A 27,410-nucleotide genomic window follows, 5' to 3' on the forward strand; every position below is an offset into this window, starting at 1 on the left:
TGGGATTTCTGGGAATTGAAGTCCAAAATACCTGGAGGACCAAAGGTTGGGAATCCCTGCACTGTAGAATTAATGCACCTTAACTCCACATTAAGTGCCATGGCTAAATGCTATGGAATTAGGGAAGTTGTAGTTTCACAAGGTCTTTAGCCTTCTCTGTCAAGGCAGGTGGTGTCTCTCCAAACTAAGCCATGGAAGTTCAAGAGGTGCCAAACCTCATTAATTTTAGGGTTGTATTTTAACTTCTATGTCCATGACACAGATATTTGTTTTTAATTGTTATTGTGATTGTGTTTATAGGAATGTTATTTTATGACTGTTTATATTATTATTGTTATTATTATTATTATTATTATTATTATTATTATTATTATTTCTTTCCCTTTATGTAATTTTGATGATGTTGTTTGTTGCTTATGCTCTGGTTTTATTTTGCTGTAATATGTTGTCTGGGCTTGAGTTCCCATTGGGGAGATGGTGGCAGGGTATAAATAAAGATTATTATTATTATTATATTTGCTTGCTATTTTAATTTCTATTGGGTTGTGTCATGTTGTTGTTAGCCGCCCTGAGTCCCTATGGGAAGAAAGGCAGGATAAACATAAAGTAAGTAAATAAATACATAATAAATACATGGCAGAGGTTTAATGAGACTGTTCCTTACCAGGACAGTGAGAAGGGAGGCATATGCTATCTGGAGCTGATTCAGAGTAACTCACAGATCTCGTCTCATCATTGTCTGAAATCTTGACAACTGGGTAGGCAGTGGTTAGTTATTTTCTCCCTTCTGGGAGGCAGGCTTTTAAAATTTCCTCTCTGCTGGAACAGTGCCATTGTTTAATAATAATCTGTCAAGTCTCAACTCTGGAGAATTTTAAAGGAACCCTTCCATGGCAAGTCTCAAGGTCTGCACAGAAAGTCAGCGGTTCGAAAAGATATTCTGTAGCATACTTAGCATAATGATAGATGTATCCCTAAAAAATGTAAATGCTTGAAGATTTCATTCCCTCACTTGTTTTGGATGCTAACAGTTTACTCTTGGTATCAATGATACAATTGCATCCGGGGAAGCTACACCACCATGAAGTGTAGCTGACTTACCACATTTTGAAGCAACTAAACAAACCCAATCTTGGGTTGCTGTGAGTTTTCTGGGCTGTATAGCCATGTTCCCGAAGCATTCTCTCCTGATGTTTTGCCCACATCTATGACAGGCATCTTCAGAGTTTGTGAGATTTCACAACCTCTGAGGATGCCTGCCACAGATGTGGGAGAAACGTCAGGAGATAATGCTTCTGGAACATGGTCATACAGCCCAGAAAACTCACAGCAACCCAGTGATTCCAGCCATGAAAGCCTTTGACAACACAAACCCATTCCTGTCTGATCTTGGTAGTTAAGCAGGGTCAGCTCTGATTAGTATTGGAATGGGAGATTACCAACGAATCTCAGGTGCTATTTGATGTATTTCAGAAGAAGGAACTTGCAAAACTACCCATATATTCCAGCATATAAGACGACTGGGCATATAAGACGACCCCCAATTTTTCCAGTTAAAATATAGTGTTTGGGATATACTCGCCGTATAAGACTACCCCTCTTCCAATACACACCAAATAAAAATTTAAAAAGCATCAGATTTGATTTCAATATGGTAATTTTCCAATTACTGTCCTTCCTTCTCTGCCTCTTTGATCTGGCACATGTGCACCTGCACAACTTCACAGGAGCGAGATCTGAGAGCAGAGGAGGTGATATGGTAATAGGATACAAGGGCGGGCCAGACAGGTAAAAGAGGTGTGTTTGTCTGGGCCCAGAGCCAGTCTATCTCTTTTTTCCATACCCCGGGCACCCCAGATGCCTGCAGCATGCTCCGCCCTTCACATAACCCCTTCACCTCACCATCGGGACCGCATTAAGTCCACGAATCCTGACAAATTGATTTTCTTCTACCATACTTGTACAGCATTGCCCTTAATGCTTTCATACAGTCGCTGCATACAGCAGGGATGCGGCCACTACCATTTTTGAGCTCCCCCCACAATATGCATCAACCACATATTCTCCAATCTGGATTGGAAGTTTCATCACCCGCTCTATAAGACGACTCCCTGCGTATAAGACTACTCCTGCATATAAGACGACTCCCATGCATAAGGCTACTCCACTGTATAAGACGACTCCTGTGTATAAGACAACTCCCACGTATAAGACGACCCCTGACTTTTGAAAAGATTTTCTTGGGTTAAAAAGTAGTCTTATACACCAGAATATACGGTACCTCTGGATATTCCTTGCTGAAGAAAGTCCCACGAATCTCATGAGGCTGCCATAAGCTGAGAACCAATGTGAAAGTGCATACATGCAATGCAATGTGTACATCATTGCCTCATAAAGAGCATTGTTCTTCTTGTTGTTTCGTATTCAGAGAAACTTACTGCATATAGTATATTTTCACCAGAAGCATATCTCAGAATTTCTACAGACAGACATGACATCCCCAACTCATATTGGTACTTGCGGGCTGTGCTCCAGAGACCACATTATTACCCATTTTTTCCCAATTGGACTCCTTCTGGATATTTTTGTCTATAGCCTCTGCTACCTATACCATTTCCAGAGATGGCTGAGTATGATAGACTTTGTTGTCCAGAAAGAATTAGAAGAAATGATGGTATTTTGTTTTTCTTTGTGCTTTTGTGACACAGCCGTGAAAAATGCCAGATGGGTAGGGGTAACAAGAATTAATGACTGATGCTTGAATCTCTCCATCTCTTGAAACTGCTGTACATCTTGTCTCCCCGCCTGTGACCAGCTGCTCGTGAGTAAATTATCGCACACACTGTTGAGTAATCTGTATTTTGCCTACCTCCACAAGTTGCCCAGTGAGTCGGGTTGGCATGGCATGAAACTGGCTACATCTTGCAAAACCATGGTTTATATTAACCCTTGATATTTAAAGAGATGTTTGAGCCATATTTGAAGGCAGGACCTTCTGGGGCTTGGAGAGAAATATCAATGCAGCCCAGTGAAAGAATCATGTCTTTGCTTATATAGCTTTTTGAATTTTTTTAAAATGGCAGGAGTGACTTGAGAAACTGCAAGTCGCTTCTGGTGTGAGAGAATTAGCCGTCTGCAAGGGTGTTGCCAGGGGGATGCCCGGATGTTTTACCATCTTGTGGGAGGCTTCTCTCATGTCCCTGTATGAGAAGCTGGAGCTGACAAACGGGAGCTTACCCTGCTCTTCGGATTCAAACCACTGACCTTTCAGTCAGCAGATCTGAAAATCTGAATATTAAGGAAAGGCCTTGTTCTTCTAGAAACTAAATAGAAAGCAAAAACACTGTGGATGCCTTTTCCTCCTCTACCTGTTTTCTTGCTGTTCCTCAGGTTTTTTTTTTTTGGCAATACAGGATGGTGAGTGTTCAGTGAGCTTTACTCTCTTGCTTTTCCAGCCTGAGGAAGCCAACCTTTCAGCCAAGCAGATTTGCCCAGTGCCTAGATGTTCCAACTAATCAAACAGCCAGTGTTACTCTTTTTCAGTTTCCCCATATGGAGATGGAAAGCCATGACCTCAAGATCACTACCCCACTTTGCCTTCTGAATGGTAGGGTTTCAAGGAAGAAGCCCCCTCCCCACTCACACAATGCTGTAGGTTGAGAAACCATGTCTCCAATAAAGGGGTTGGCTTTGAAGATTGTTTGGAAGCTCCAAATGGTCCAATGGAAGCAGCCAGATTTCTCACCGGAGCAGGGTACAGGAACCCTCCTGCTTCTACTGAGTACAATTCAAAGTACTGGCTTTAGTCTATAAAGCCCTAAACGGTTCCGGCCCAGCTTGCTTGTCTGAATGTATCTCCCCCTATGAACCATCATGGAGGTTAAGATCTTCTAGGGAGGTTCTGCTCTCAGTCCTGCCTCCATCGCAAGTGCAGGTTGGCCGGAATGAGAGACAGGGCCTTCTCAGTGGTGGCTCCTTGGCTCTGGAAGTCCCTCCCCAGTGAGATTAGATCAGCACCTTCCTTCCTGACCTTTAGAAAGAGAATAAAGACATGATTGTGAAATCAAGCCTTTGGCTAGTAAAACAATGCAGTACAAAGAATCATTAAGGAACACGTGCAGTGACAATTGGAATTGCTATGGTGTATTTTTTTTATGTGATTTTAATATTTATACTAGGATTTATTTATTTTTGTCGTGTCAGGAACGACTTGAGAAACTGCATGTTGCTTCTGGTGTGAGAGAATTGGCCGTCTGCAAGGACGTTGCCCAGGGGACGCCCGGATGTTTTGATGTTTTATCATCCTTGTGGGAGGCTTCTCTCATGTCCCCGCATGAGGAACTGGAGCTGATAGAGGGAGCTCATCCGCGCTCTCCCCGGATTCGAACCTGCGACCTGTCGGTCTTCAGTCCTGCCAGCACATGGGTTTAACCCACTGTGCCACCGGGGGTTCAGGTGATGATTCTAATGCTTTGTCTGAATGTTTACATTTTATTTATGTCTTCAGTTTAATGCTTTTAAGTAAAAATTATATGTAGTAATTAGTGATGATGATTTCTTTGTGTTACTGTATGTTGGCATTGAATTTTTGCCATTAATATGTTGTCAACCACCTTGAGTCCCTGCAGGGGTGAGAAAGGTGGTATATAAATATAGTAAATAAATAAATAATAAATATTTCCCAGATGAAAGCATGTAACCAAGCGACTTCAACGTATGGTCAAAATGGCAGTGGCTATGAGGAAGAACTTGCAAGCTACGGCAGTTTGTGTCCCCCGGTGGCGCAATGGGTTAAAGTTCTGAGCTGCTGAGTTTGTTGACCAAAAGGTCGCAGGCTCGAATCCGGGGAACGGTGTGAGCTTCCGCTGTCAGCCCCAGCTTCTGCCAACCTAGCAGTTTGAAAACATGCAAATGTGAGTAGATCAATAGGTACTGCTCCAGTGGGAAGGTAACGGCGTGCCATGCAGTCATGGACCTTGGAGGTGTCTATGGACAACGCCAGCTCTTTGGCTTAGAAATGGAGATGAGCACCACCCCAGAGTTGGACGCGACTAGACTTCATGTCAGGGGAAAACCTTTACCTTTACCTATGTTGTAAACCACCTTGAGTCCCTGCAGGGGTGAGAAAGGCGATATATAACTATAGTCAATAATATATAGTAAATAAATAATAATATAGTAAATAAATAATAATAAATAAATATAGTAAATAAATAATATAATAAATAAATATATAAATAATATAGTAAATAAATAATAATAAATAAATATTTCACTGATGAACGCATGTAACCAAGCAACTTCAACGTATGGTCAAAATGGCAGTGGCTATGAGGAAGAATTTGCAAGCCACGGCAGTTTGTGTCTGCCTGAGACTACTGGGTAGGGCAAGGTTCTGTCTTGCTTAGTTCTGCTGCAAGAACTACATTCAATACAAACTACTGCACTTTGAACACAGTTGGCAGCAGTTTATAGAAGCTGAGGACAAACAGAGAGCACAGGAGGAGGAAAGAGAAACTGGGACATTTTAAAGGCAGAGGATTAATCGGACTGTTCCTGCCAGATCAAGACAAATTTAGGGTAATGGATGGCTTCCCATCCTTGGTGCAGTGGCTAAAGTGCAGGAGAACTGGGTTCAAGGATGTGTCCAGCCCATGGAGCTGGCATCAGTGTCCCTGAGCCTCACCTCCTTCTCAGGATTGTTGTGAATTTTTTTTAAAAGTGGTTGAGACTCTATCAGGAACAGGAGTTTAAGGATGGGACAGAAGCTGTATGGGTGGGTGGGTGGGAGAGAGGAGCATGCATACTGAAACAGACTTGCTTCATTTGTTGGAATGGGACTAGTTAGAGTGGTTGCGTGGCAGGGAAAGAAGACAAGGGGTACTGGCTGCTCCCAGCCTCTCCCCGCTCCCTCCCCGTGGCTCACGCTCAACACTTTGGCTCCAGATATGTGTTTTGTCTCTCTGGAAAGTCAGAATGAAAAAGTACCGGAAATCAGCTGGGGAGGGGAGGGGAGTCCCTTCTACCGTATTTACCAGGCTATAGCATCCTGCAGAGAAAACTATCCAGATTCTCGGTGTCTTATTGTAATGGTAGTGCTCAGTTTTTGGAGCTCACGTAGGTTAAACTAAATGTCTCCCGGTATGCATCTGAACCAGGCATCCCTCCAGATGTTTTGGCCTCCAACTCCCAGAATTCCTGACCATTGAATAAGCTGGCTAGGGCTTCTAAGAATTGGAGGCCCATACAGCGGGACAGTCCTTTGAGGATGTACACTGTAGAATTAATGGAGCTTGCCACCAGTTTAACCACAGTGGCTCAGTGATGTGGAATGATGGAAATTGTAGTTTGATGAGGCTCCAGTACTCTTTAGCAGAGGAAGTTAAAGACCTTGTAAAATGATAACTCCCATGATTACATAGCGTTGAGTTGTGGCTGTTAAAGCAGTGTCAAACTGCATTAATTTTGGGTTGCTGTGAGTGTTCTGGGCTGTATGGCCATGTTCCAGAAGCATTCTCTCCTGACGTTTCACCCACATCTATGGAGGAGCCCTTAGTGACGCAATGGATTAAACCTTTGTGCCAACAGGACTGAAGACCAACAGGTCGCAGCAGGCTCGTAGCCAGGATTTTGATTTGGGGGGGTTGGGGGGCTGAGTTTGTTTCGGGGGGGGGGGCTGAGTCTGAGTGGAAGAGGGTCTACCCTAGCAAACCTTTTGTATCATTGCCCCAATACCCCCATGCATATGGGATATATTGAGTATAGTGATCAGATCATGATATGAATAAACATAACAGTTTAAATAATGCACCAGTAAGGTCTTCTTGCGGACCACCATGAGAATTTCGGGGGGGGGGGGGCTGAAGCCCCCCAAGCTCCCCCCCCCCCCCCGGCTACATGCCTGGGTCGCAGGTTCAAATCCTGGGAGAGCGCGGATGAGCTCCCTCTGTCAGCTCTGGCTCCCCATGTGGGGACTTCAGAGAAGCCTCCCACAAGGAAGGTAAAACATCAAAACATCCGGGTGTCTCTAGGGCAAGCCTGCAGATGGCCAGTTCTCTCACACTAGAAGTGACTTGAATCTCAAGTCACTCCTGACACATACACACATGAAAAACCCCACATCTATGGCAGGCATCCTTAGGATGTGGGTGAAATGTCAGGAGATAGTGCTTCTGGAACATGGCCATACAGCCTGGATAACTCACAGCAACCCAGTCATTCTGGCCATGAAAGCCTTCGATAATGCATTAATTTTGCTGTGTAGATCCTCCCTCATCTTCCTAATCCTGAAGGCAACAGATCTTACCTGATCTTGGAAGCTATGCAGAATCAGTCTTAGTTATTATTTAGATAGGAAGAAAGAATTAGCAGACCCAGCTTATGCTATTCTTGGCCTAAGAAAATCTCTGAAATTCATGGGGGCGACTTGAAGACACACGCACATACACATCCTCCTCCTGCTGGGAGCAAACACTTTTATATTCAGTTAGAGAACTGTTAAAACCACCTCTGCATATTCCTTGCCTAAGAAAACCTCACAAAATTCATGGGGTTGCCATAAATCGATGCACACAGAGCGCTTCTGTTCCTGACTAATGTAGACATAGCTTTTAATTGTCCTTATTGTTATTGAGGAGTTTGAAACTTAATTTGTGTCGTAATCGTATCGCCAATTTAATTTGTGTTGTAATTTGTGTAATTTATTGAGGTTTTCTTCTGGTCGCTGTTTCCCAGTTATATTTGGAAGCCTCTTTACCTCTCTGCCATGGAAATCGGGCAACGTTTGACTCGTAAGAAAGAAATGAGTGGTCACAGAGAGAACAGGAGAGCTTGCTCTTAAGGTTACAGTCATCCCTTCCTTTGAATGTTTTATGGTAGATAATGAGCAGGAGCAATTTGGCGCAGTGAGGAGAGACAGGAGTCGACAGGAGTCAACAGTGGAAAGGGGAGGAGGAGCTGACCCCGCCACCCTGCGAAGAAAGGATCACTGTTATGACTCAAAGGCTACAAAGGACAGCAGTGAACAATGCGTGGTGATGCCATATCAAAATGACAGAAACGCTTGAGGGAAGTGTGGCTTAATTATATTTTTCCTCCCCAAATATAACACAGAGGAATAGCTGTGCCAGCCTCTGAGCCCTTGACACCCAAGCGTTGCCAGAGTGCAAACTAGAGAGGGCTCCTCTATACTCAAGGGTTGCGCAGAAGAGGGGATTTTAGCAGGTGTTGCTTCTTGCCTGGTTGAATGACAAGGAACATCTGAAGTCCCTTCTTCCATTTTATTTATTTATCGTGTCAGGAGCGAACCAAACTGTTGTATTGTATTTAAAAAACACACAAAGTTTGCAAACTTAGCATTATATTAAATTTCCTTTGACCAGTAGCTGACCACTTGGAGTGCCTCTGGTTTTGCTCTAAGAAGCCCTCCAGTTTTCTGTGTGCCCAGGAGGGAGTCTCTCATTTGGTATCAGCCATTGATTGAGGTTCTGGGTTTTAGCCTGCCTCTTTTGGACTCGTGTTTGCTGAGCTGTTCCAGCGAGTGTCTCTGTAGATCTTAGAAAACTATTTCTGTGTACGAACCCAACCCACACGATCTCTTCGATCACCTGGAGAGGCCCTACTCGCACTCTCACCTGCACCGCAAATGTGATTGGTGGGGATGAGAGAGAGGGCCTTCTCGGTGGTGGCCCCCCGACTCTGGAACTCACTTCCTAAGGACATCAGGCATGCCCCAACTCTGGCAGTCTTCAGGAGGAGCTTGAAAATGTGGTTGTTCCAGTGTGCCTTCCCAGAATAGTGAACCCTTAGCATTATGTCCTCTAAAAGCACTTTATACTGATTTAGGATTGCTTGTGCGTTTCCACCAACGCCCCACCTCCTCTATCTTGTTTATGCCCAGCATTATTTTTAACTTAATTACATTTGGCCCAGCCATAGTTTTAAATGTGTTTTGTGCTATTGTTCAATGTTTATGCTATTTGTGTATGAGATTTATTTTAATTGCTTTGTATTAGTCGTTGTATTTTGCTTCGTATTGTGTTTATTGCTTGTATTGATGTATTGTGGGCTCGGCCTCATGTAAGCCGCACTGAGTCCCTTCGGAGATGGTAGCGGGGTATAAATAAAGTTTTTTTTTATTATTATTATTATTATTATTATTGATTTAAGGCATTGGCATATTGGCTGATATTGAAACAGGGGATGGACTGGAGATGTCACTGCTTTGATTCTTTCACGATTGGTTGCTACTTCCTGGCGGATGTCAGGTGGGGCAGTACCACCTTCTTTCATTAGAAGGTGTTGTTGTTCATTCCTTCAGTCGTTTCCGACTCTTGGTGACCTGATGGACCAGCCCACGCCAGAGCTCCCTGTCAGCCGTCACCACCCCCAGCTCCTTCAAGGTCAATCCAGTCACTTCAAGGATCCCATCCATCCATCTTGCCCTTGGTCAGCCCCTCTTCCTTTTTCCTTCCGTTTTCCCCATCATAATTATCTTCTCTAAGCTTTCCTTTCTTCTCATGATGTGGCCAAAGTACTTCATCTTGGCCTCTACTATTCTTCCCTCATTAAAACTTCACTAGAAGGTACAGAAGGCATATCTAGTTTTTACTCCATCTGAACGACAACTCCCATTACTGACTTCCAAGCATTACAGAATTCAAACGAAAAAGTATTGGGTGAGTTTTGATTCTTAGGTTTTTGTCCCCCCCTCCCCCCCAGGCGTTTCTTAATATCTTTTTGTATATACAAAACTTACAAATTAGTTACGACTTACAATTTAAAAATGAAGATTAGCACACCCCTAATTGATACATTTGGAGGGCTCCAACTTGAGCAAGCTGTTCAATGCATAGAGTGTATTTTTGGGTTTGGTTCCAGGATCCCATCTGGATACCCAAATCTATGGATGCTCATGTCCCATTACATACAATGAAAAAGTAAAATGGTCTAATCGAACCAATCATGGAATTTGCTTTATTTTCTCCATTCTGGCCAATTCTCCTTGCCACTGCACATATCAAATTGTAAGCAAATGTTCTGAACTGCGCAGGAGGGAACAATTTTAAGGGACTTTTGGCTTTCCAGATGTTGTCCTGGTTTGCCCCCTCAGTTTCCCTAACATTTTCTGTTGACCCTCCCTGATCTTTGGAAGGCTGACTTGAAGCTGTCTGATTGACCCACACTAGAAGAGGAGGAGGAAGCATTTGATAGTTGCCAGGCAACAATAAAATAGAGTACAGTACTGCAGTCCAGGTCTGGTTTTTGGAGAGTCTGCAATATTAATATTTATTAGGCAGCAACCGCTCTGTGCTCCTCCTCCCTTGACTTCCTTCTCAGTGCTCCTTCCTTGATCTTCCCTGGAAATAATTATAACAGCTGTCTGGGCCCCAAATTTGAAACTCTTTGGGAGAGATAAAGGGAAAAAATGTGAAAAGTGGTGGAGGAATTTAATTTTTAAATGTATTTATTTTTATCTCACCATTTCTCCAGTATAGGAACTGTGTGGCTCATTCTCCTGCATGGGGCAGCTGGATACATCTGATAGAGCCCATTGGGGAGCCTGTGGTGGTGCAGTGGGTTAAACCGTTGAGTTGCTGAACTTACTGACCGAAAGGTCAGCGGTTTGAATCCGGGGAGTGGGGTGAGATCCCACTGTTAGTCCCAGCTTCTGCCAACCTAGCAGTTTGAAAACATGCCAGTGTGATTCGATCGATAGGTACTGCTCCAGTGGGAAGATAATGGCACTCCATGCAGTCATGCTGGCCACATGACTTTGGAGATGTCTACGGACAATGCTAGCTCTTAGAAATTGAGATGAGCATCACCCCCCAGCAGGCATGTAGCGGGGGGGGGGGGGGGGCTTGAGGGGCTTCTGCCCTCCCTGAAATTCTCATGGTGGTTCGCGAAAAGACCTTACTGGTGCATTATTTAAACTGCTATGTTTATTCATATCATGATCTGATCACTATACTCAATATATCCCATATGCATGGGGGTATTGGGGTAACGATACAAAAGGTTTGCTAGGGTAGACCCTCTTTCACGCTTTACCTTTACCTTGGAGGCAATGGTCCTGGCCAAATGCTCCTTCCATTCAATATCAGGAATGGAAAGCAGCAGGACCTGTGTTGCTATCCTAGTCAGAACATTTTTCTTTCCCCATTCTACTTTTCTTGGGCCAAATAAATAAACCCTGGACTTTACCTCTCAGTTCCTCTCCATCCTCTTATACTCCCCCACCGAGTTTGTTTAAACTAGTCTAATTGTTAACATCAAGGACAAGTCCTGCTGTTCTTTGGGAGTAGCTGGTTCACTCCTCCTCCTCTTGCTGTTCTCTTTTTGACTGTGCTATCTGCTTTTTCCCATATATAGACTGAGCTCCCAGTCCTGGCTATGTACTCTGCTTTGTCTGGAGTGTCCCGGCTGCCCCGCCCTGTCCCTAATCCATGGCTATCTATGAGGTCGGAGAGCCTTCCAGTGTAAATAAGGGGGATGCTGGAAAAGATAAAGGGATTGAGAGACAGGCAGGGAGAGGGTGCAGCTGAGTGATAGGGAGGGAGGGAAAAGAATAGGCAGCAACTTCTAGCAGGGAAGTTATGGTAGTTGGACCGCTCTGGCTGGGAACTGGGCTTGGCTTGGCTGTCCCAGCACCCGGCAGCAGGCAGGGTGCCCAGTCTCCTCCTCCCAGTTTTCCCCCAGATGCCTCTGACTCTGAAGCTGAAGGCGGCGTGAGAAGGTGAGCAGGACACTGGCTACATCATGAAAGCCCCACAGCGGGCATCGGGACGCACCGACCAGATGCTGGGGGCTATGGGGGATATCCTGACATCACTGGCACTGCCCAGCCAACAGTGGGTAAGGCAACAGAGAGAAGGGGCCTTGGGTCAAATCAAGGGCAAAACTGTGCAAAGAAGTGGACGGGGGGAATGCAGCATTTTGTTTTGGACAGAAGTGGAGAAGAGCAACATTGTGGAGAGGCGCTTGCGGCCCAGCAGTGGTGTTGGCAATTTGTTGCATCATCTGGACAGCACTTGTTAAGACCAAGGGTGTATCTATACTGTAGAATTAATGCACATCAACATCATCTTAACTGCTCATTGTTGTTGGTAGAGAATGAAGTCTCCTAGCATTGGACGATTGGGTTCTGGGAAGGGACTAGTTATGCCACAACTGGGCTGTGTGGGTTAGACTTTTCCCAGGATAGCGTCATTGGAGTCCTTGTCCCTTTGAAAGTGAGGACTTCATCATAATAGAGCAGGCATGGGAAAACTTTGGCCCTCCAAGTGTTTTGGACTTCAATTCCCACAATTCTTACCGGCTGTTAGGAATTGTGGGAATTGAAATCCAAAATATTCAGAGGACTGAAGTTTGCCCATTCCTGCACTATAGCATTTATCCACTATAAATCCAGTTGCGATCTTCTGCAGAATTCTGGGATTTGTAGTTTAGTAAGGCCCAGGACTTCTTTGGCTGAGCAGTTTAAAGGCAACTCTCTAAACTACAATACCCAGAATTCTGAGGAAGGCAGCAACCAGATTTAAAGTGGACAGATGCTCTAGTGCAGTGGTTCTCAACCTCTGGGTCCCCAGGTGTTTTAGCATTCCCAGAAATCCCAGTTTACCAGCTGTTAGGATTTCTGGGAGTTGAAGGCCAAAACATCTGGGGACCCACAAGCCGAGAACCACTGTTTTAGTGTGATGAAGCCCCAGGCGTCCATAGGACATCATTGTAACTTGTGAAGTCTGCAGAGTTCATTACCAGAGTTTTGGTGACATTATTTTTTGGATAACAACTCCCTGGGCGTCCCCCAGAAAAGAAGACCAATCTTGTTAGAGATCTGCATGTTAATACACAAATCCCAAATCCAGGAGTATGTATATAATTGTGTATGTGAGTGGTTTTTCCAGACATGGTGAGCTTTGGGTCTTTTTTTGTACAGCACCTGGAACACAGTTGGCCCCAAATAATAAAAGCCAGTCCTAATCCATGGCTGGTGCTGACAAGGCTTTTGCGAGAGTGCTTTTGCTACTAGAAGGGACAATTGGTCAGTGTGTATATTTGTTTCTAAAGGTCTGTGTTGGCCCCGGGTCAAAGGTGTTGTCATTCCCTTATGGCTAGGACACTCCCATTATATCTCTCTGGCAGTGTGTAGGGTGATGGAAAGAAGTGTCCCCTCCCTTTCTTCCATTGGGGCATTTTCCTTCTTTCAGACCAAGTGGAGATCCTTAGAGGCTTTGGTGAGTTTGCCCAGGATATCTACTAAACTAGTTCTACTGCAACCTTTTCTTTGCTCTAGGGGGAGCCTGGAATTCTTTCTCCCCAATGCTGATTTCTTCAGGGATGGAAATGTGAGTTTGTGGAGGTTACTGAAGAAGAGTGTGCTGAAGAAGGGTGGGGCGGGCAGATCTGCAGTGGAAAAGTAAAGATAAGGGTGGTTTCCCCCCCCCCCCTTTCTTCATATTGTTAGGAAATCTCCAGTCTTTCCAGAGCTAAACGCACTGCGTTGGACAAGGCTGGTAAGTTATCCAAAGCCCACAACGGTATGGCCGCTGTGGTGGAGATTGTGCAATGGAGGGAGGAGTTGTTTGCCCTGAATCGTATTTATTTATACAGTTGTTGTTGTTGTTGGTTTGTTTTTTTCATAAAATTGTGCAATCCAAGGGCTGCCCAGGAGCTGCTTAGGAAAAACATTTTGACTTTTCTCATTTGGGGGAAAATACTTCCACTCCTTGAATTCTTCTTAATTCAGTTTTCTCCTGTTAGTGAAATCTTATTATGTGGAATTTTATGTGTAATCGTGTAAACTTATGTTCTCATTATTTTTATATGCTTATGCATTATGTATTTTATGTGTGTGGCTCTTTGGAGTGCTTTTGTGAGCCTCCCCAAGGCCCTTCAGGGAGATGGTGGCGGGACATAAATAAATTATTATTATTATTTTACTGACATAAAAACACAGTATGTTACAGCAAACGAGATCTGTATGCTGGATTTCATATCACAAAATCACAAGTCGAACACTTCCCAAGCATCTAGGACAGTGTGATGTATTTTCAAATGATGCGCACAGATCCAAGTAAGGTGGCCTTTTGCAGTTGACAGATCATGATTTTGTCAATGTTTATTGTTTCCAAATGCAGACTGAGATCTTTTGGCATGGCACCCAGTGTGCCAATGACCACTGGGATCACCTGTACTGGTTTATGCCAGAGCCTTTGCAGTTCGATTTATTATTATTATTATTATTATTATTATTATTATTATTATTATTATTTCCTCTCAGCATTAGCTGCAACAGCCACTCCTAACCTATTGCTAACCCAGGAGGAGTGGACTCTTTCCTTCCATCATTTTGTAGTTGGGAGATGGCAGTTAATATACCAAGTTTTGGAGACATTGGTCTGGATTCTCTTATTAGTATGTTTTAGTCATTGTGGTACAAAACATCCTAGGGTGGTATAAATTCTTAAGGCCAAATAGAAAAGAAGTGAGACTTCAGTGTCTTGGGATTTTTTTTATTGCTGTCAGTTTTAAAGCTATGGCTTTTAACGCTATGGGTCTCTTCCTCCTCTGCACGCATATGTGCACATGCACAACATAGACCCACATATAGGCGCTGATATTGAGGAAACATCTCCTTGAAGAAAAATCTGGTGTGATAAGTGCAGTGTGCCTGCCAACTCTAGTTCTGGCATCCGTGTCGTTCATGAAAACGATCTGCAAATGATGCTAATTGCGTGCCTCTAAAATATGCCCATGAACGGCTGTTCTCCAGCTTGTGCTCTATTTTTGACGCTGAGCCTCCTCGAACCAAACAGGTTCCCTGCATCCGGTCTTAAAAACAAAACTTGTTTTTCCATGCTCAATTGCAGCTGCCAGACCTGTGTTCCCAAGAACAAGGAGCCGAGATGCAACCTGAGGCCAGTAGCAGTGCCGAGGCTTCAGAGGTCGCCAAGGAGCAGCATCAAGTGGTGGAGCCCATCCAGCATGAAGCCCTGGCACCTGGGCCCTCCGGGATTCAGACAACAGCAGAAGGTGAGCACCTTGGTCCTTTTCAAGTTGAGCTTTTGCTCCCTTGCTTTGCTAGATTTCCTGTTGCGAGGCTGGACGATGTGGCCTTCATCACTAGTTTTTCCTTTCTTTTCACTAAGTAATCCCATGTCTCCCATGTTTCGCAATCTGGTTTTACTTGCGAAACTTTCATCAATAAGTGACAACTATTGATGTATGTAAGTAATAATAATAATAATAATAATAATAATAGCAGCTGACATTATATGAGAATTTAAAAATTGAACTGCAAAGACTCTGGCATAAAGGTGGTCCCAGTAATGATAAGCACACTGGGTGCAGTGCCTAAAGAACTTGGCCTGCACTTAAACACAATCGGCGCTGACAAAATTACCATCTGCCAGCTGAGTAAGGCCACCTTACTGGGATCTGCATGCATTATTCGCCAATACATCACACAGTCCTAGACACTTGAGAAGTGTCTGACGTGTGATCCAATTCAACAGCCAGCAGAGTGTCTGCTGTGGACTCATCTTGTTGTGTTACACACTCATGACCGTAACAGTACTCCATATCCATATCTTTCCTCATACTGCATTGTCACAGGAATGATGGGAGTTGCAGTACAACAGATTTGGCAGACCATGCACCCCTCATTCCGAGTTTAGGAGCCTGCGATGGTGCAGTGGGTTAAACCCTTGTCCTGGCAGGACTGCTGACCAAAAGGCCAGCAGTTCAAATCTGGGGAGTGGGGTGAGCTCCCATCTGTCAGCTCCAGCTTTTTATGTGGGGACATGAGAGAAGCCTCCCATAGCATGGTAAAATATCCAGGCGTCCCCTGAGCCACATCCTTGCAGATGGCCAATTCTCTTACACTGGAAGTGACTGACATGAAAAAAGTTGCTCCTGACACGAAAAAAAGTTTCAACTATGAGGTGAAACATTGCTCTGGCTTCTGCTGCTGTGGCTGCTTTTGGGGGGGGGGGGGGGAAACTTAGTGAAATTGCTAATCACTTGGTGAGTACTCTATTTTCCTATCATTTCTGCAGAAGCTGGTAGGAAAGTATGTATTCAGCTTAGTTCCTGCAAGTGGGAATGTTCCCTGACCAGTTTTAACTATGCTAGACTTCTTTCTTTTTTTGTTTTACAAGGAAGTGTAAGTCCAATGTATTTCTGTGACCTGCCCTTTAGGGCTTATTCGGAAACAAAGAGGGGTTTTTTTTAGAGGTGTGTAGGTGTGACAGAGGAGAAGGAAAGAAGTTAGGCCTATGGTGAGTGGGGGCAGGACCAGGTTAACTGGTTTTCATAGCCACTCACTCTTTATGGCCAGCAAAGATTGTCCTTCCAGTTGTTGTGTGCCTTCAAGTCTTTTACAACTTCAAGAGACCCTAAGGCAAAATTTATTCAGAGGAGGGTTGCCTTTGCCTTCCTCTGAGGCTGAAAAAATGTCATTTGCCCAAAGGCACCCAGTGGGTTTCCACAACAGAGAAAGGAGTTGAATCCCGATTTCTAGTGTCCTTGTCCAACACCTAAACTACTACTCACTGAAAAATGGTTGCTTCCTTTGCTACCTCCTCATTTGTCACATTATTATTGACCTCTAATCCGGTGCCTTCAAGTTGTTTTGGACTGCAACTCCAGTCAGCTCTAGTAAACATGTTCACTATTTAAATATGATGAGAAACCTAAAACACCAGAGGGTCTTCCTGGTTGAGGTGTCTAAAAACCCATCCTCAGCTCCAATTATCAGGATTCCCAACCATGGCAGTAGGATGAGAAGGCAAGAATTCTATAGTATGAAAAACCACTAGAGGTACCAAGATACATTTGGGACAGTGGTGACACTAGATTCGTATCACCCAGAGAGGTAACTGATAGTGTCACCCCATGGACCAGACCTATACCAGACCATACCACACAATTGCAGCTAAAATGCCAGAAAAGTTGACAAAATCAGCCACTACAAGAGAACAGGCAGCAACAAAAACAATGCATGCTTGTAGTGGATGCTGATAAAACTATGTGATCTGGAGCACTGTTGTAATTGGGTAATAATGGCAATTCTAACTAAAGCGTATGCACATTAAAAGGTTAAAAAAGTAAATTAGCAGAGAGTTTTGGAACCTTATCACATTGGGATATAGTCTGTTTATATGATGTAGCTTGAAAGTCTTGAACTACTGTTCTCACAAGATTTTAGCTGACAGAATTCATTCTGATTTTATGATCAAATGTAAAACCAGTGTCTTAGAATTTATTTATTTTACCTATTGTATTCCCCCCTTATCACCCCGAAGGGGACTCAGAGCGGATCACAGAACATATATACGGCAAACATTCAATGCCGTTATACACTGACAAGACAGACAACTGTACATAAATAGAGGTACCTATATATAGGCTTTCCGATCTTCGGCATCTTGGAGGCTGTGCTCAGCTGTTGCTTCACTTTCTCTGCCAAAGAGCTTTTGTTTGTAAACTTCGTCCTTGATCGAATCACTGGCATTTTTCTGGCATTTCCTTATGGGTGCCTTAAATATCTCCCCGCTTAGTGCTACCTATTTACCTACTCACATTGCTGTTTTCAAAATCTCTAGGTAGGCAGAAGCTGGGGTAAAGGCCAGGAGCTCACGCTGATCCAGGCTATGAACTATCAACCTTTTGGTCAGCAAGTTTTACTGTGCTAAAGCTCGTATTAAATTGTAAAAAATCATTAGAATCCTATGTGCAGTTACTCCATCCCATATTCTGTGACATTTTGCAGATGAATTCCAACAGATTACTGACAGAATAAGACAAGTGACATGTGATAGGAACACATTCAGAATCACGTTCCAGTAGTCTCAGAAATCCAATATATCAATATATCCCAATGTGATAAGGTCCTTAGCCTCATAGGTAGATTGATACAGTACCTTGGAATGACAAAAGTGTTTTTTGTTGTTACATCCAATGTCTGGGGCATTTTTAAAATGTCAAATGATGAAATTCTGTTTCAACACTTTATAATTTATAATATTATAATGTAATGCAATATAATAGTAATACTAATAATATGATATTATAATTATATATTTATAGTACATGTAGTATTACTAATAATATTACATTATAATTGGTATAGTACAATATAGCAATATTTAAAACTGATATTGTACTATTCTAATAATATAATATATTGTATGTATATATACCTTGTAAGCCACTCTGAGTCCCCTTCAGAGTGAGAAGGGTGGCATATAAATGTCGTAAATAAATAAATAAACAAACACTGCTGCAGTCATTTTGTTGTCATCCTTTCTGATGGTGTCCCCTAGTGTGATCCGGCACTCTCTGCATCCCCCTCGTGATGCCACGAGGATGGGAAGTCTCCATTTTTCTGTGTGTTGACATTTCTGTAAACGAACTGAATCCATACCACAAGAAACATTCGAGTCTTGCACTGCTAAAATTCTTTCAGTAGAAAGTTATTCCTATTTCTATTGGGTGTTATTTCTAAAGGATCCAAATAAACGAATGCAGTACAGCAAAAGAAAGTAAAAGGCATACACAGCAGGACGTGCCCTCAGGCTGACATCCTGGATAAAATGAGAGAAATGAATGCCAGCAAAAAAGCAAGATCAGAGAAAGATGAAGTGAGTTTGGGCTTCTTTTCCCTTCTCAGGTATCATAAGAAGCTAGAAAGCAAATTTTTACTTTCCCCCGGGGTAGTAAGTTGCAAAGAAGAAAATACAGGATTGGATATTGGGTTTTGAGGGGTGGGGGCAGAAGTGCACCAAAGAGTTAGGAAGAGGCATATAAAAAGGGGCAGATTAAAGACAGATTGACTAGTGGGGAGAACATTTGAAGGTCAACAGAAGTTTGAATAAGAATGAGTCAGCCAATGTAGGGAACAGAAGAGATAAGTATTGTAACATAATCATGGCGCTAAGCAGAATAAAATTAGTGAAAAGTCAAGTTCAAAAGAGAAGCAAAAGGTTTGAAGGAGAGTGCAGGGAAATCATACAAGAACTCAGTACACCAACGAAGGAAAAAGTGATTTTATTCCCTATGTGGATGGGCAGGGGGAATAGGGTGCAGCATAGCGTGTTAGAACTCGAGACCCAGGTTTAAAACTTTTGGAAAATGGAAATCTCCATAACCTTTTGGAGATTTTATGATCTTCGGAAAGACACGACCTTTTGAAAAATGATGCCATAACCTCTTGGTAAAAGCATGACCCGTTAGAGTCATAACCTTTTAGGAAAATGGCATTTATGCAAGGCATTTAGATTTCTCAGCTGTTAAACTGATATCCTCTTTGAACTATTTGGGACAAAGATATGCCAATGCACAAAACACACATATAGCAGAGTTTCAGAAGTGTTATTTTAGTTGCCCCAAATTTTCTACTGTCCCTTAAAATCTCTCAGTTGAAATCATGCTCTCAAGAGACAGAAAGAAGCAGACTGATTTAAAAGTAACATAGTTGGTTTACTCACAAATTTAATGTATTCAGTATACAGGTACTTCGTATAGCAATCTAGTTACATGTAGATCTGAAGTAGTTTTGCTGTGTAGGTAACACAGCTCATCTTTCTCATAATCAACAGTCCATAATCGAAAAGCATCTCTCTGTCTTGAGAGTCTAATAGAGTCTCTGTAATCTGTTTTAACTAACTTCTAAAAGCATACATCTGTTTCTACTGAAGTCTCTAAGCATACAGTTCCTACTGAAGTCTAAAGCATACAGTTCCTGTTGGTGTCTGAAAGCAAACTGTTCCTATTAAAGTCTAAAGCAGGGGTCCACAAACTTTTTAAACAGAGGGCCAGGTCATAGTCCCTCAAACTGTTGGAGGGCTGGATTTTAATTTGAAAAAAAAAATGAATGAATTCCTATGCACACTGCACATATCTTATTTGTAGTGCAAAAAACACTTTAGAACAATACAATAACTAAAATGAAGAACAAATTTAACAAATATAAACCTATTAGTATTTCATTGGGAAGTGTGGACCTGCTTTTGGCTGATGAGATAGGATTGTTGTTGTTGTTGTTGTTGTTGTTGTGTGCTTTCAAGTAGTTTCAGACTTAGTTTGACCCTGAGCGAGGGCCGGGTAACTGACCTTGGAGAGCTGTATTTGGCCCCCAGGCCGTAGTTTGAGGACCCTTGGTCTAAAGCATACAACTCTAAAATGGAATCTGAGTACTGAAAAATCTCAGTTCTGATCACATGGTCTGCAGCCCCTCCTACAACAAAGTATTAAAGTAAAATTGCAAACCAGTACACACATATACAATACAGTAAACAATGTGAATTATATACATAACAAATAACTAGTGGTGGCTTGAGAGTATTGCTATTTACAACAGAAAGTCTACACGGGGCACATCTATATTGGCCGCTTACTACAAAGAGACCCAGATCAGCTCTGTGGTGACCAAACATTGCATGGAGCTCATCCAGGGTAACATGTGGCAAGATCACCTTCGTGCAACCTTGAACTACATTAACCAAGTTGTGAAATACTCTAAATTCTGGCCCAAACTTCATAACAACCTGATATTTTGGGCCCATGTAAACATGAGGTGGTTTCATGATGGAACAGGCTGCAACTATTTACATGGCCATCCTATGTTTCCTGATCTGAGGTGGCTTAGGCACATGGAATGGCACTTACCATCCCCTCCTATTTTTTGTATCGCTGAGACTTCCAGGTACAACATGGGTCCTGCTGGTTGACCATTGTCTGCATTGACATTTGTTGGGGTGGATGGGGCAAATGGGTAAGCGAGGGAGAGAGGAGGGGTGGCTCCTCCTTTCTTCCACGATTCCTTTGTCAACTTGTTGCCTAGACAACATTCCTGCAGGTGACAGCTATCTGAAAGAACCCATGTTGTACCTGGATACCACCATGACATGGAGAATGAGTTGAAACAGAAAAGGTGGCCATCCAGCCAATCAGGTTCAGCACAGCTGGGTTCCCCTCCTGCCTTCACAGCAGCCAGGGTGCTATTAAAATCATCCAGTATCCTATCCAGTGTACACTATGCTGGGATTGGTCCGGGGACAGTAGATCAGTGTAGATCTGTCGTTGATCACCAAGCTTACCGAATGGCCTTGAGCCAATCACCATCCCATCACCTAGACTCCTTTACAGAGTTCTTCTTAGGATAAACTGAAAGACCTTACACACTGCCTTGAGCTCTTTGAAGGAAAGGCAGAATACATGTTTTTTTAAAGGCTATGGATAGTCAAAACAGTGATGTGTTGGGTGGAGGCAGGCACACTGCCAGTTCCATTTTTTTGCCAGTCACAAGTACCAGTCTCCAAGGGCTCCATTTCCCTCCAGCAAGCTCCAAGCCTTGTTCTTATTAAGGGTACAGTTTTGGAAGTCAGATTTAACTTGCCTCTCAGAGTTGGCCAGATTCTAAATAGTAGGGGTCTGAGATGGGGCTGGTGGTCTCCAGCTTAGCATAGCTAGGTCTCAAGGGAAGAGCTTTGTCCTACCAAGGGTTTGGCAAGTAGTCCCTGCTTTGCATCTCACAAGGAAGAAGGTGGTCTCCAGCTTAGCATAGCTAGGTCTCAAGGAAGAGCTTTGTCCTACCAAGGGTTTGGCAAGTAGTCCCAGCTTTGCATCTCAACAGAAAGAAGGTTTAACTGGACATAAGCTTGCTGAGACCCAGATGGCAAAGTTTTTCTAAACTATGTTTAAGGAACCGGCTTTCTAATGTTGTTGTTCTGTGGGAGCTTCTTCAGCCCCCTCAGGAGAATGTTTGTGAAGTGGAAACAGATAGCTATGCAATGGTGAAGTAGAAATTCTCATTCACCCACCTGATTGTGAGTGTAGGAGCTATGGGTGGCTGTATTTTCACAGGTAAGAACACAGAATATAAGAATATGTGGTGTCTGACCAGCAGTCATTAATGTCTTTGGCATTCCTAACTGATTCTTTCATGCAATTTCAAACTTGGTTCCTGATTAAATATTTCTGTTTTTGTGATTTTGGTCAATGGCATTTAAAAGATAAAATGTATAGTATTAGCATATACATCTTCGAGACATATCTTTAACCTGTCTTCGAGACCGCATCTCCTTCTGTGAACCGGCACGGGCATCTGCTGGGGAGGCCCTTCTTTCGGTCCCACCACCATCTCAAGCACAGCTGGTGGAGATGAGAAAGAGGCCTTCTCGGTGGTGGCTCCCTGGTTCTGGAACAACCGCCTTAAAAAAATTAGATTTGCCTCCTCTCTTCAGTCCTTCCAGCTGAGTCTAAAAATATGGCTCTTCAGACAGGCCTTTCATCCTGAGTAATCCATGGCCAATGTGATGAATCAGTGATAGTACTGGCCCACACTTTGATTGATTGTTATGACAGATAGCCTGCCAGCAGGTTCCACTGAATTTTAGGAATTTTATGGCTTTCATTTTTTTATTATTTAATAAATGAGATTTTTATGCACTGTTGATTATATTTATGTCATTGTATTTATACATATTGTTGTCTTCATGTGACACTTGGAGCGTTCTGTGACCTATCCTGAATCCCTTTGGGGAGATGGTGGCAGGGTAAAATAATGATCATAGAATCATAGAAACATAGAGTTGGAAGAGACTTCATGGGCCATCCAGTCCAACCCCCTGCCAAGAAACAGGAAAATTGCATTCAAAACAGCCCTGACAGATGGCCATCCAGCCTCTGTTTAAAAGCTTCCAAAGAAGGAGCCTCTACCACACTCTGGGGCAGAGAGTTCCACTGCTGAACAGTTCTCACAGTCAGGAAGTTCTTCCTCGTGTTCAGATGGAATCTCCTTTCTTGTAGTTTGAAGCCATTGTTCTGTGTCCTAGTCTCCAGAGTAGCAGAAAACAAACCTCCTCCCTATAACTTCCTCTTACATATTTATACATGGCTATCATGTTTCCTCTCAGCCTTCTCTTCTTCAAGCGAAACATTCCCAGCTCTTTAAGCCGCTCCTCATAGGGCTTGTTCTCCAGACACTTGATCATTTTAGTTGCTTGTCAACATCACTCTTCAATTGTGGTGCCCAGAATTGGATACAGTATTCCAGATGTGGTCTGACCAAGGCAGAATGGAGGGGCAGCATGACTTCCCTGGATCTAGACACTATACTCCTATTGATGCAGGTCAAAATCTCATTGGCTTTTCAGCTATCACATGACATTGTTGGCTCATGTTTAACGTTGTCCACGAGGACTCCAAGATCATTTTCACACGTACTGCTCTTGAGCCAAGCGTCTCCCATTCTGTATCTTTGCATTTCATTTTTTCTGCCTAAGTGGAGTATTTTGCATTTGTCCCTGTTGAACTTCATTTTGTTAGTTTTGTCCAGGTTCTCTAATCTGTTAAGATCATTTTGAATTCTGCTCCTATCCTCTGGAGTACTGGCTATCCCTCCCAATTTGGTGTTGTCTGCAAACATGATGATCATGCCTTCTAACCCTCCTCCTCCTCCTCCTCCTCCTCCTCCTCCTCCTCCTCCTCCTCCTCCTCCTCCTTCTTCTTATTATTATTATATGCCACTGAAAAAATGGCCATTCTTCTACCTGTACCATCTCTGCAGAAAAACGAGTAGAGAGATATATCACAGCCCTAGCAACTCATCTATTTCATACAACAGAGGTTATTTATTACTTTGTGTAATAAAAAGTACAGTCACTGCAAGTGAAATACTGTAATTATTGTTCTTGCGACTTGCTGTCAAGTTGGCTTAGATGTGTGATGATCCTATGAATGAGAGACCCTCAAGAATCCCACTTGTCAACAATCCTGCTCAAGTCTTGCATACTCAAGGCAGCCATAGCTTAACTGTCAATTCATTAGCAATGTGGCCTTCTTCTTTTATTACTGCCTTCTCCTTTATGCACATTATTATGTTACCCAATGAGTGGCATTGTCTCAAAGTATGATAAGTCTCGGATTTGTAATATTGTTTTTTAGTGAGAGATATTAGCCTACTAGGGCTAGCTAGAAATACAGACATACCAGGAAGAAAAAAATATCTCTCTTCCTGGTTTGTTAGTTTTCTTGCAAGGATATTATCCCCCCCCCCTCATAATCTGGGAGAACATTCAAAGGTGGTTTCCTTTTGACAGTCTACTGTATGCTCTGCCGTCCGTGAATTCTGCCATTTCATTCCTATCTTGTTTTGTGGTTTGAGTAAAACAGTTGAAAATACCATCTATTTGTTCTTAGTGCCTCTGAATTAAGGACTTTGATGCTGGGTTTTCCAGTCTTGCAAGGCCAGTACTTCCGTCACTGTCTCTGGGAAAGCAAGTGTCTTCATGCTTGGTCAAATACACCTAGTTTGTTATGAGAGCGAAATTAATTTTGGTCATCTTTCTAGAGATGTTAAGTTCAGTAGGAGGCCCTAAAACAGTCTGGTAGTCCTCCGGATATTGTTGGCTAGCAGTTTCCCTTAGCCCTGACCAAGGCGTGGACTACCATGGCCAGATCCGACTTCACGTCACAGCTGGCGCACGGTTTTAATTGTGCGAAGGCCCTCCTAGCTACCGCCAACGCCTGAGCTTCAAGTGTTAACGATGAGTCTAGGAGGACACCCAAGCTGCGGACCTGTGACTTCAGGCGGAGTGCAACCCCGTCAAGTACAGGTTGCCACCCTATACCCCTATCCGACTTCCGATCGACCTGGAGGACCTCTGTCTTGTCGGGATTGATCCTCAGCTTATTCATTCTCATTCAGACAGTCACAGCGGCCAGGCACTCGTCCAGCACCCGAGGAGCTTCCTTTGAGTTAGGTGGAAAGGAGTAGTAGAGTTGGGTATCATCTACGTAGAAATGGCACCCAACTCCAAAACTCCGGATGACCTCTCCCAGCGGTTTCATGTAGATGTTAAAAAGGATGGGGGACAGAATGGAACCTTGCGGGATCCCACACGTCAAATGCCACGGGTCCAAGCAGGTGTCCCTCAGCTTCACCATCTGGGAACAAACCTCCAGAAAGGTCTGGAGCCATGACAAAGCTGTGCCCCCAAGACCCATCCCAGAGAGCCATCCCAGAAGGATACCATGGTCGATAGTATCGAAAGCCGCTGAGATGTCCAAGAGAACCAACAGGGTCACACTCCCCCTGTCCAGCTCCCTGCGGAGGTCATCCACCAAGGCGACCAAAGCCGTCTTGGTACTGTGACCAGGCCTAAACCCAGACTGTGACTGATCCAGATAATTGATGTCCTCTAGGCAACCCTGGAGCTGAGAGGTGACCACCCGCTGTAGTTTAACAAGGTCTTCCCAAGACTAGTGGTGCCTCACCAAACTCCCAGGATTCCATAGCATTGTGTCTTAATTCTAGAGTGTAAATGCATCTAAAGTGGGCTGTACCTAAAGTAGTGGGGATAAGACTAAATTAGATATGAAATTTGGGTTTTAATATATAAGCAAGAGAAAAATCAACAGATGGCAACAATGCAACATGCTGAGGGCTGAAGCAAACATATTCAATGTGTCTCAGACACAGAGAAGTATTTTTGTGTTGTCGCTCTTTTAAAATACTAGATTTAGGTTATGCTTTCCTTCTGACAAGATCAAGGTGGTATACATGGCTCCTTTCCCCACTCTCCTATTACCTTCACAACAATGTTGTGAGGTAGGATGAGAATCAATGACTGCCTCGAGGTCACTTGGAGAGCTTCATGGGTAAATGATTGTTTGAATTTGACTCTTCTCAGTCTTAATGAAATATTCTAACCATTCAGTTGTTGTGAGTTTTCCATGCTGCATGGCCATGTTCCAGAAGCATTCCCCCCTGACATTTCGCCTAACACCTGTGGCAGGCATCCTCAGAGGTTTCCAACAGACCTCACAACCTCTGAGGACGCCTGCCACAGGTGTGGGTGAAATGTCAGGAGAGAATGCTTCTGGAACATGACCATACAGCCTGGAGAATTCAGAGGAACCCAGTGATTCCGGCCATTAAAGCTTTCAACAACACATTATAACCATTATTTTTGCTTGTCCAGTCATCACATGCCACAGAGGAGCTTATAATTGATATCTGCAATGAAATAGGTGTGCATATAATTGCAAGCAACTGTTGCTACCTATTAATTTCATACCTTTTATTGCCTATTGCTTTCGATATTAGAAATATGTAACAATTGGAAGTGACATTCATCTCTTTCCCACTCACAGCACCACCTGTCCCTTCCACAGTACCAAGTGGGCAATGAGGGATGGGGGAAAGAGCGATGGACTACCATCTCAGTATAAGATGGATCCTAAAGGCCCCTTGCCTTTGCTGTAGGGATGAGTGGGTGAGTAGCTGCTCCGCTTCCTCCCACTGCTTTTGGAGCATTGTGTGGGAAGAAGCAACCATAACGTTGTCGTCGAGACACCAGATGGAGCTCAGTCCTACCAACCTGCAAACAGGAGTTGCCCACTCATTCCTGGGCATGCCTCAAACACCCCCAACTTTATACATTCAGGAAATCCACCTCTTTTTTGCAGTCACAGGCACACAAAACTGCATCACTGCCAACAGGCAAGAGTTCTTTCTCTCATCCTGGACTTTCCACAGATATATAAACCCCTTTTGCTTTGTTTCCAGTTATATCAATATCTCAGATGCTGGCTTGCTCCTAGGGCTCCTACAAGAGATTCCTGTAAGGATGTCAGAGACTGAGTCTTTTGTGTGCAAGCAAATAACACTCTAAGTTGCTTTAAGTTTTTCAGGCTGTATGGCCATGTTCCAGAAGCATTCTGTCATGACATTTCAACCACATCTATGGCACATACAATCAGGGCCAGCTAATACCTCCCCAAAAAGGATCCCCCAGGGAGCAACCAGCCAGGCTCTGAAGCTACAAGGCCATTCAATGCTAATCAAGGTGGCCAAATGCAACATTCACACTTGCCTCAAGCAGAGAAGATTTCTTTCTCCCACGTGGACATTCCACAGATATATAAACCCCATTTGCCTAGTTTCCAACAGTCTTCACAATTTCTGAGGATTTTTTTTATCATGTCAGGAGCAACTTGAGAAACTGCAAGTCACTTCTGGTATGAGAGAATTGGCCATCTGCAAGGATGTTGTCCAGGGGACGCCTGGGTGATTTGATGTTTTTATCATCCTTGTGGGAGGCTTCTCTCATGTCCCCTGCATGAGGAGCTGGAGCTGATAGAGGGAGCTCATCTGCCTCTCCCTGGATTCGAACATGCGACCTTTCAGTCTTCAGTCTTCAGGTTTAACCCACTGCGCCACCGGGGGCTCCATCTCTGAGGATGCCTGCCATAGATGTGGGCGAAATGTCAGGAGAGAATGCTTCTGGAACATAGCCATCCTCAGAGGTTTCCAACAGACCTCACAACTTCTGTGGACACCTACCACAGGTGTGGGCAAAACATCAGGAGAGAATGCTTCTGGAGCATGGCCATACAGC

General features: G+C 43.6%; 2 protein-coding genes across 6 annotated transcripts in view; both read left to right on the forward strand.

Moving 5' to 3' along the window:
* The window catches only part of DTX3 (deltex E3 ubiquitin ligase 3), a 152,782-nt gene that overhangs the window by 73,178 nt on the left and 52,194 nt on the right, over window positions 1–27,410 (forward strand). The window lies entirely within an intron of this gene.
* The window catches only part of ARHGEF25 (Rho guanine nucleotide exchange factor 25), a 128,865-nt gene that overhangs the window by 18,208 nt on the left and 83,247 nt on the right, over window positions 1–27,410 (forward strand). The window contains exons 1-2 of one of the 5 annotated variants that reach the window (XM_060762962.2): window positions 11,400–11,856; window positions 14,874–15,036. In XM_060762962.2, the coding sequence (XP_060618945.2) occupies window positions 11,761–11,856; window positions 14,874–15,036 (259 nt within the window). In that variant the 5' untranslated portion in view covers window positions 11,400–11,760. Of the gene's footprint in view, window positions 1–11,399; window positions 11,857–13,177; window positions 13,239–13,438; window positions 13,518–14,873; window positions 15,037–27,410 lie in introns of those variants that run through there. The other 4 variants (XM_067464250.1, XM_067464251.1, XM_067464249.1 and 1 more) reach the window with 4 other exon arrangements.

Source organism: Anolis sagrei, chromosome 2, assembly GCF_037176765.1.
Source record: "Anolis sagrei isolate rAnoSag1 chromosome 2, rAnoSag1.mat, whole genome shotgun sequence".
Lineage (NCBI taxonomy): Eukaryota > Metazoa > Chordata > Lepidosauria > Squamata > Dactyloidae > Anolis > Anolis sagrei.